The sequence below is a fragment of the Perca flavescens genome, chromosome 19, assembly GCF_004354835.1.
Source record: "Perca flavescens isolate YP-PL-M2 chromosome 19, PFLA_1.0, whole genome shotgun sequence".
NCBI lineage: Eukaryota > Metazoa > Chordata > Actinopteri > Perciformes > Percidae > Perca > Perca flavescens.
Genome location: NC_041349.1, coordinates 7,809,861 through 7,820,336, shown reverse-complemented (window position 1 = coordinate 7,820,336; position 10,476 = coordinate 7,809,861). Strand labels below are relative to the sequence as shown.

The following is a 10,476-nucleotide window of genomic DNA, read 5'->3' as shown; positions in this document are numbered from 1 at the left end:
TTTTCTGAATTTTTTGAATCCCCTGACAAATAACCCATATTACAAAAAAAGACTAAAACTAATAAAAACTAAGACTAAGCATTAAAAAAAATAAACTAGCAAACCCGCTTTATAAACTAATTAAAACTAAATTGAATTTGAAAACAAAAAGTCAAAACAAAATAAAAATAAAAACTAATGAAAAATGCAAAACTATAATAACCTTGATCACACCATAAAGGCTATGGCTCTTATAGTGAGGATAGACATATTTTACATTTTTCTCATAATGAGACATCACTTTTTTTCCAGCTGGGAAACCTCATGGAAGTATGCAGCGAGCATCTTGATCCCTTGAATGTAGTTGGTTCTGAAAATGGAAAGATTAAACAGTGATGAGCTTGTTTAATCTGTGAATATTTGTGTTTTTTACAAGCTGCAACAGAATGGTAAGTCGTGAAGATCATTCATAAAGATTAAAGTTATTGCATCTCATTTTAATTATAACGTTTGGGTGGAAGAACTTAAATTGTTAATTAAACTATCACTAAATTCAACATAAAAACATAAACCATAAAACAAAATGTGGACGTGACAGACAGTACTCAGCCTTATGACAATCTTTCCTTTAGCCTTAATTTTAACTGCTCTTTAATGTTTTTATGTAAAGCACTTTGAATTGCCTTGTTGCTGAAATGTGCTATACAAATAAAGCTGCCTTTCCTTAATCAAATCATTTTTTTTCCTCAATATTACATGTACATTTTTCAATCCTGATTATTCTAGTGACACTAGACATTGAACTCCTATGAGAATATCTTTTAACTCTTCGGTTTCTGGAGGTTCCCCCTCTTTTCTCAATCACAGTCATTCAGGTAGAAAGGGAAATAAGGAGAAGTGAAGCACTGTGACAGACCTGTTGAGCTTTTCATTCTGGGAGTGAGCTCCATCATCAGAGGATCCAACAGGGAGCAGCATGACATTACATCCTGTGGCCTCCTGGAAGGTCAGGGCGACAGGGATGCTTCCACCCTCGCGGGTCAAGTCAGGCTCCACACCAAAGACTATGGCACAGCAAGAGGAGGAGAAAATGGGTCAATATGATTTTAGATTCAAGATTAGATTGAACTTTATTGTCATTCTGCAGAGTACAAGTACAAAGACAACGAAACCAGAAGTGCAAAAAAAAGCAGAAAAGTGCAATGTGATATACAAAGTATAGACAGGTGTAGCATAGGCAGGACAAGAAATATATTGCAGTGTTATAAGAGCAGAATAAATATGGCTATGTAATATGAACAATGTATGAACAACATGTGTACAGATATGTGAAATGTAGTGGCAGTGACATTATACTAGTAGTAAGAATTATATAGATATAGACATATGCAGTGTATTAACAGAATATATAATAAGACAAACAGAATAAATATGTATATTCTGAATAAACCACATAGACATATGTACAGTATGTACAGCAATGTGCAGTGTGGTCACATTATAAGAGTAGTAAGAATAAGTGTATGTGCAGGATAGATGGTATGAAGAGCAGTAGAATATGGCTATGCATAGCCATATGAGTGAAGAGGGTCAAAATAAGAAATAAAAATGTCTACAACATGAGGGACAGAGTGTAATAAAAAATAAAAAAAAGATTTCCTTATCCATGATTTTCATTTCACCCAAATTACAATAACGTTTCCTGCGTAATCCTTTGTGGCTTCTTGACATCAGTTTTATCGCTAACTACCTTCAATAAAAACAAATGGAAACTATTTTCTGCCTTTTAAAAACGCCTGTGGATTACTCTGAGTGACCAGGACATTGTTTCTGTAAAGACGTACTACTTTTGGTTTTCAGTGCTTTGAGCCCCACAAACAAGTGACTATTTCAAAACTTTGGCATACAAAGAATGAAACTATAAACATGGCTAGCTAACAGGGGGGTAAGTGGGAGTATGTGTTTTGAGTGAACTAATCCTTTAACCATATCCATCTCTATTGGTCTTGCATCACTCAGCCTCTGTACCTGTCTTCATGGCCTTTCGGCCAGCCAGGTAGTGCGGGTGGTTGAAGTCAGAGACCCAGGCCTTGGCTCCGTTGTCCATGTACACCTTCAGTTTGTTTGGGCTTTTCAGTTCAGCAAACTTCTTCTTCAGATGATCAATAACCTTGAAAATGAAAAAGAAATGTGGAAAAGTTAAATTTAATAATTATAATAACTGATATATATAGTATATACATATTCCTTGTTTTCTGCCTTGTTTCTTTCCACTTGGGAAACAAGGAACAACTGTTGTATGAACAATTGTTCTGATTATTTTAAACATTCTTTTAAGAATTATTAGAACTACTAGTAGTGGCAAGATTATCTTTGTCAAGAAGAATAGATCCAGTAGCTTTTTGAACCATTTTTTTCATCTTAAGAATTTAACAAATTAAGGCTCCTTTGTGAATCTGCTTTACTTGCAAGATTTTAGCTGTGGGTGCAATATTCTGAGAGTTATCTTTGTGACAAAACTACCACTAAGGCCCTCGAGTGGTTGGCAAAGTCATCAAGTTTTAAATTCTACTGGCAGAGGCTTAAACAAGTTCCACACCACAACCTTTATTGGGTTCTAGTCACATGAATACTAGCAGATGACAGAATTATAATCACAGTTAAAGGTATAGTGCAGGATTTTCTTTCTCTTTTTCCGGGTGGATCATCAAGACTATTGGTCCTCCTAGTTGTCAGTCATTCTGGTGATATGTTTACATAAGGCCGTCGTACGTGCACGTCCCTAGCTTTCAGGTGTATATGTGTGGTGAGCTTGAGCTACGGTTTCAGCCATTCATTGAAGCATTGAAGCTTTTGGGAGAATATTTCACACGCTAGCGTGCGCTAAAAGCACAGGTTGGGCTTCCCACTGATCCCTCAGTTGTGAAGTTTCTACTCCACAAGTAAAGTTTGGCATGCTATTTGGAGAAATCCATTTAAAATCACTGCTAGTAAAAGTTGATGTAAGCTATGATTAGCGATGCTAGCCCTGGCACAAGTCACGCACCACGCACACACGGTAAACATCTCAATTTGTGAAAAAGTGCAAATCTTCTTTTGGAAAGTAGGCTTGTATGAGCCATGCCGACAGCAACTTGTAAACAGTGCACTCTCATGCACACGTTTAATAGGCGTTCCCTCTCGGGAGCAGGCAGAGTGTTGCGCATGTGCATTTTTTCAAAAAGTACAGAGGGCGGTTCTTTTCTAAAATTCGGGAAAATCCTCCACTATACCTTTAAGATATTTTAGGGTCTACCTTTATCTCGACAACTTTGGGGTCCATGTCGGGGACGAGGCGGATGGAAAACTTGCCGATGACCTTGCAGGGGATAACAGTCTTTTCTCCTGCTTCAGAGAAAGCTCCCTCAATACCATGTAGAGAAAGACATGGATACCTCCAGCGGTGCATCAGGACTTTCTCCTACAGGAAAAAAAAAATAAAAAGAACAGTATGATTAAATTACGATGATTAACCTGGAGTATTCCAGAGTAGTGCAGCACATTTCTATCTTTGAGTGATGTAGAAACAGAAATCGATGCCTTGCCTTGGTGTCATGTAGTAGGTGCTCGACTCCAATGTCTTTGCGGAATTCATCCAAGTCAAAATCTATTTTCTCATACAGCTTTTTTTCCTCATCTGTCAGAGGGGCCACATCATCACTTATCCCAGGAACCAAAATCTTCCCCTTATTGTCTAAGAGGGAGCCTGTTAAGAAAGACACAGACACAATATTGAAACTCTTTGAAGATTTAAACCCTACAAATGTCTAAAGTGACATTCAAAGAAACAGATTTTGTCTCCAGTGTTTACCTCTAAAACTGCATTAAAATTTGTTTTATGAGATTATAGTTCATTTATCAGCTTCACTTGCCCATAAGTGCAATCAGGTCGGTCATGGCTTCATAAACAGAGCCACCAAACACCCCTGAGTGTAGGTCCTTGTCACTGCAATGCACCTATAATTTAAGAAAGAAATCTTTTATTATGCTTCATCAAAATACAATTTCACAAAGAAACGTATTCTGGAATAATTGCATACAGTGAAACTAGATTTATTGTTGCCACAGTTTAACTAAAGTGCAAACAGAAATAAAAATCAGACTTTACCTCAATAAAGAAGTAGCAGATTCCTCTCAGACCGTAGGTGATGCAGGGTTTGGTCTTGCCGAGCCAATAATTGTCAGAGATGCAGATATAGTCCACATCTTTTAAGAAGGAGTCTTTTTGAGAAAACACCAGTTTATCCAGGCCCTCAGATCCAGACTCCTCCATTCCTTCGAAGCAGAATTTTATGTTGATGGGAAGCTCCTGCAACAAGAAGAGAGATAAGGCTAAATTTATCACCAGGCCTCACTGTATTGCCCTTCTTTGTATTGTACTTATTTTTTATTTTATTTGTCACTTTTATGTATTTTATGTTAATCCTGGTCATAGAATAAATCCTGGGTGTGTTACCTGAAGCTCCTTAAATAATGATCGGCATGTCCTACAGTATGTCATTGGGATTGTTTCCCTTCAGAAAAACAGTTTCCATGTTTAAGGGAAAAGTAAAGGTGATTCAAAACAACACGCAGGTAGCATGACTTCATTTAATTATTAAGTGACAGCTGGATAAGACATAGTTGCAGGATCAGCCCTGTACTTTAACACAGAGATAAAACACTCCTTGTCACAATATCTGTGAATTTAATTCATACTTTTTTATGAATCCCCAGTGGGGAAATTACAATTTACACTCTACAGGTCCTTTCACATGTACAAATGGACAGATGTCAGAGTGAGGGGGCTGCGACTGCTGAACAGGTGCCCTAGGGTCGGTGCCTTGGTGAACTGACATCTCTCCAGCTACCAATCCACGCTCCGTAATTTGGTCCGTATGGGGACTTGAACCAGCTACCTTCCAGTTCCCAACCCAACTCCCTACGGACTGAGCTACTACTGTATATAAGATATGGATTTAACCTAGAATTATCATTCCATTTACCATCTATAAATTCCAAACAATGTTATTGTGAAAACGTCATAAAATAAATCACCACACCTTGGTATATTTTCGCTTACCAAACAACATTCCATCCAGTAAAGTTCTGATTTGTGTTGATGTTTCCCATCACTGTTCAACCATACCCAATGGGCTAATAAGGAGCTTCAGGTTATTTTTGGAAACACATAACCACAACAAAAAGCTCTGTAACACCATCATCAATGATATTGGCTGGCTGCACATTCAGTTGACTGTGACTACACCTAAAGTCTTGCTACAGAGGTCTGGTCCTATATCACTCAAAATTTGTTGTTGGACCAACAGGAAAGTTTGATTACTTGAAGCATGATTTACTACTGTAAACATGGATAATGCAGATGTGGTTTTGGCAACTCTACCCCTGGAGCCAATTTAAACAGTTTTTCCCTAATCACAGTGCCCGTCGGAGGGTAAAGAAAGACACAATAAGTTAGAGATGAAACTGTGGTGGGAACTTTACCTGCTTGATCTTTTGGTAGGCCTCAATGCAGTTAAACCAGGCCAACACAGGACCTTTGTCATCAGTAGAACCTCTTCCATAGAGCTTACCTGCAAAGAAATAACACAAACAGTGTTTAACTTTAAAGTCCTGGGCTTTTATATGACATCAGCAAGTTATTATTATTATAATTTTTACGTTTCTAGTTGAAGTGTGTTGCCCCTGGGCTGGACGCTGACCTGGGGGAAGTGGAGGAGCAGATATTTGGTGTCTGTCAGCAGATTCAGTCACTCTTTAGCAACTAAATGACTGGATAGTAAAACATGACATAAGCAAGAAGAGGGCTGAGCAGACAGGAGGAAGTGGATGTGGCACTTTCTATCAGCTGACTATTACCAGAAAGTACACAAGACTATTTGGGTAACAAACAAAAAAAATCCAACGAATAAAAAGTAAGAGGTAAAATAAATTGTATTAATCCTTTTGTCATAAAAAAATAAACTACAAATATACCGTCACTGGCCACTTTATTAGGTATACCTTGCTAGTACCAGGTTGGAACCCGTTTTTTGCCTTCAGAGCGGCCTTAATTCTTTGTGTCATGAATCCAACAAGGTGCTGGAAACATTCCTCAGAGATTTATCATATTGACATGATAAGATCACGCAGTTGCTGCACATTTGTCGGCTACACATCCATGATGCGATTCTCCCGTTTCACCACAACCCAAATGTGCTCTGTTGGATTGATATCTGGTGATTGAGGAGACCATTTGAGGACAGGGAACTCATCATGTTCAAGAAACCAGTTTGAGATGATTTGAGCTTTGTTTAAACAATTTGTAGGGGCCACCACCACCACCAGCCTGAACCATGATACAAGGCAGGATGGATCCAGGCTCTGACCCGACCATCTAAATGTCACAGCAGAAATCAAGACTAAACAGACCAGCCAACGTTTTTCCAATCTTCTATTGTCCAATTTTGGAGAGCACATGCCAATTGTAGCCTCAGTTTTCTGTTCTTAGCTGACAGGAGTGGCACACGCTGTGGTCTTCTGCTGCTGTAGCCCATCCGCTTCAAGATTCAACGTGTTGTGCGCTCAGAGATGCTCTTCTTTATCCCTCAGTTGTAACAAGAGGTTATTTTAGTCACTATTGCCTTTCTATCAGCTCAAACCAGTCTGGCCATTCTCCTCTGACTTCTGCCATCAACACAAACAAGATAACTGCTGCTCACTGGATATTTTCTCTTTTTAGGAATGTTTTGGTTGTGCATTAAAATCCCAGTTTCTGAAATCTGGCACCAACAACCTTCCATGTTCAAAGTCACTTTAATCACCCTTCTTCCCCATTCTCATGCTTGGTTTGAACTTCAGCAGATTGACCTGACTATGACTACATGCCTAATGCATTGAATTGCTGCCATGTGATTCGCCATTTAGATATTTGCGCTAACAAGCAGTTGAACAGATGGACCTAATAAAGTGGCCAGGGAGTTGACCTGGTTAATAAGTGCTAATACCTTACAAAGGGGTTCACACACAGTAGAGTTAAGTAATTTTGTTGTGTTGTTTAACACATGACAAATACACCTTTAGAGTGTAAAATTATTATAGCATTTTAATTATTGTGTAGATTTTAATGATTCACAGTAACTAATTTAGGAACGCTGGCAAGTTGGTTAAATAGCAGGCAAAAATAAAATGATAAATATGGGATTTATCCAAAAAGATCTTTCATCATGTAATACATTCACTAAGTAAAATGCTTCATGTGAGCCATGAATGTATTATTGTTAAATACAACAGTACTTGTTCAACTTGATCTGCAAGGCTTGCAGATAAGTCCGGATTCAGAGAACAACTCTACCCTAAAGCATGAGGTAAGTAGGCTGGACTTTGGAAATGTGCAGCAAACTGTGATATGATCACTAGTTCAAAGCTCAAAGAACATTTACAGATGTTACATTTAAGTAGAGATTGTAGTAATAGTGAAAATACTAAATTACCAATGTTATTTCATTGTGATATGTTTGCCAAGCCAAAAAAGAAAGTAGTGTAATCATAACAAGAAAGCTTGGGAACAGAAACCCTGAAGTTAACCAAACCACGCCTTGTGTTACATGCCTAAACAACATTCCAGTCTACTTCAATGACTTCCATTGAAGCTGTTTGGATTTTATCTTACAAACTTTCCGGATCATATGAAAACAGCTTCAGGGTAATTCTGTGTCAAAGAGAAACCAAAAAACTTGTGCTCTCACCGTCTTTTTCCACCAGAGTGAAAGGCTCTGTATCCCAGCCATCATCAATCTTAGCTGGCTGGACATCAAGATGGCCGTAGATACACACCGTCTTCTTGCCCGGGTCTGAACCCAAACTACCCAGGATGATAGGTGGCAGGGGGATCTCCTCGCCACAGGGAAGCTGCATGCACAAAGAAAAATAACAGCCTACATTTTAATAAGAGTTAAGGTTTTTCAAAACTGGCCCATTCTGTTAAATTAAAACCTTTAACAGAACCAAATAGTCAAAACAGTATACGTAGGGAAAGCAATGAAAAAACAATGGATTAAGTCCACAACATTACACAGCACACTCTTAAATACCTTCTGTTTGCCGATGTCCACCATCTCCACTGTTCCCCCAAGCTTCTCAATGTCCTTAGCTGCCATCTCCATCATCTTCTTGATCTCCCCGCGCTTCTCTGGCCAAGCAGACACACTCTGGACTCCCACCCACTTTGCGAGACGCTAGGAACAAGAAAAATTCACATACATTTTAACAAGAAAACATGATTGGTGTTTCATACAGCACGTCCAAGTTTGAGAAGTGTAAGGCTCACATTTTGTTAAAGCTTAATTCAAAACTGCAAAGTGTAGTCAAAGTGAATGGGCCTTGAATGTACATTAGGGTTCCACAAAGTTGTACAAAAGCAACATGTCACTGAAACTGATGTGATTGCGTGTTGTCTGGTGGCTCAACTTTCATTTGAAATGACATTTGGCACATTCTCTAACCCGGAGTAAATTAGTTGCTGCTTATTGTTCAAGATTAACATCATTTGGATGCAGTCTGATTACCACTATGATATTAGTTGACCATAACTACGGCTGGGTACCGAATTCAATACTTTTTTGCCACCGACCAAATTGCCTCTAAAGTATCAGTTATCAAAAAATGACCTGTCATTCAATACCCAATTTCAATACCAGAGGAGTAAATTTCATCAGTGTCAGTGAGCCAATCAGCATGAGGCATGCTTCTACCAAGATCTAATAAAGTTTGTGATTGGCTGTCTGACGTTACACATCGCAGAGGCAGGCAGGATAAACTCTACGTTATGCTGAGTTTCCACAGGCAGCGTTTTTCAACTGCAACTCCGCTGTTGTTGGTCACGTGCATTGACATGCAGCGGATTCCAAAGAATAGTGCCGACGGTGTACACGTTTTGGTGGTGTCAGGTGTCGCTGCATTAATTTTCTATCTGACCTATGAAATCGTTTTTGATAAGTTGTGTTTTGTTATTTGCATAGAGTGTTTCTGTCTTTTCTTCGTGCACCATGGACCGTAGAAAGAAACCGTTGATGGCATGCTATCTTTTTACGAAAAAGAGAACTGCCCGCCGAGTTAGTGGTTTGTCATGCTAAAGTGCTAACGTTACTAAATAAAAAATGTATAATGTAACGTTACTCACCAGAAATGTCTAATGCCTGGGATATCCTTTGGCAAGCTTGTTTTTTTGTATTGACAAAACGAAAAGGGAACTCGCCTATCACATTCATTTTTCCACCAATCTGATTCGGGTTGTGGTTCCGTTAATTTTTCCGCTTTTTTATTTTTGGCAGAATTTCAAATATAGCGTATTGTATATACGGGAGAATATATTGAAGGAACGTTCGTGAGTCTGCATTCTCATTGGCTACCACATTGACTCTGAGTCAACTTTGGCAGAGAGGGGAGAGTGACTTGTGTCACCATCAACGGAATTCGCTCACACTGCTGTTCTCATAGGGAATGAATTGAATCGCTCCACTCCGCCGTTATTTCAGCTGCCTGTGGAAATCCAGCATTATGCAGAGCTCACAAAGTATGAGCTGAAAAATAAATCAAAAGATTTGTTGCAATTTATTTTTGTTGTATGAATTGGAATCGAAAAAAGTATCGTTTAGGAACCGGTATCAAAGTCACAGTATTGGCATCGACATTTTTTGAACGATACCCAGCCATTACCGTAACAGCAGGAGGTCATTAAGGGAGTAAACTTACATTGAATTGTTACATCAAAACACTCAGGATGAGCTTACCTGCACGTACAGATCCTGGTTTTCGTCCACATAGTTAAAAAGCGCTGTGAGATGAGCCATCTTTGCCAGCAACAGGAGCTGAGGGTTGAACAGGCAGAGTGGAGTGAGACGAGCCTACCTCCAGCCCTTTGCAGTCATATTTGAGGACCAAAACCACACCCTCAGTTTTGCAACATTGTTGTCACAGCTGACTAGCCCCATTACTTTGTACATCTTGTAGTTTATGTTACATGATGAGTGTGTGACTCATATATATATATATATATATATATATATATATATATATATATATATATATATATATATATACAGTACAGGCCAAAAGTTTGGACACACCTCATTCAATGAGTTTATTTATTTTCATGACTATTTACATTGTAGATTCTCACTGAGGCGTCAAAACTATGGATGAACAATATATGTTGATGTTTTCACACTATTATAGGCTACTATCAGCGTAATACCTTCCAAATTAGATAAAACTTCTTGGAATTTAAAATTGGTAATTACCATATTATAATGCTGAAATTCATCCTTGATGTTCCAAACATTTCCCTTTTGTTTCAAGGTAATACTTTAATTTATGTTAATGATGTTTAATCTTGTGACTTCTTACCTGGAAACGCTGCTGGTAGTTTCTGTGTAACAACCATGAATCAGTACCGCAAAATGCAAAACTGCCTGTTTC

At 38.5% G+C, this 10,476-nt stretch overlaps 1 protein-coding gene across 1 annotated transcript; it reads right to left on the bottom strand.

Moving 5' to 3' along the window:
* Nucleotides 1-276: 276 nt before the first annotated feature.
* LOC114546188 (cytosolic non-specific dipeptidase) lies at nucleotides 277-9,848 on the bottom strand. Its single transcript, XM_028564875.1, has 11 exons — nucleotides 9,789-9,848; nucleotides 8,091-8,234; nucleotides 7,746-7,908; nucleotides 5,503-5,591; nucleotides 4,127-4,327; nucleotides 3,891-3,975; nucleotides 3,564-3,724; nucleotides 3,275-3,439; nucleotides 2,008-2,149; nucleotides 896-1,043; nucleotides 277-349 (listed from the first exon to the last, which is right to left on the bottom strand). The coding sequence occupies exons 1-11, from the start codon at nucleotides 9,846-9,848 to the stop codon at nucleotides 277-279; spliced, it is 1,431 nt and encodes a 476-aa protein (XP_028420676.1).
* Between the last annotated feature and the right edge of the window lie 628 nt (nucleotides 9,849-10,476).

Excerpts from the sequence above, each read along its gene's own strand:
- LOC114546188 (XM_028564875.1), bottom strand. The coding sequence starts at position 9,848 with ATGGCTCATCTCACAGCGCTTTTTAACTATGTGGACGAAAACCAGGAT. Across the intron at positions 8,235-9,788 it reads ACCAGGATCTGTACGTGCAG|CGTCTCGCAAAGTGGGTGGG; the intron begins GTAAGCTCATCC and ends TCTTGTTCCTAG. Across the intron at positions 5,592-7,745 it reads CACTCTGGTGGAAAAAGACG|GTAAGCTCTATGGAAGAGGT; the intron begins GTGAGAGCACAA and ends ATTTCTTTGCAG.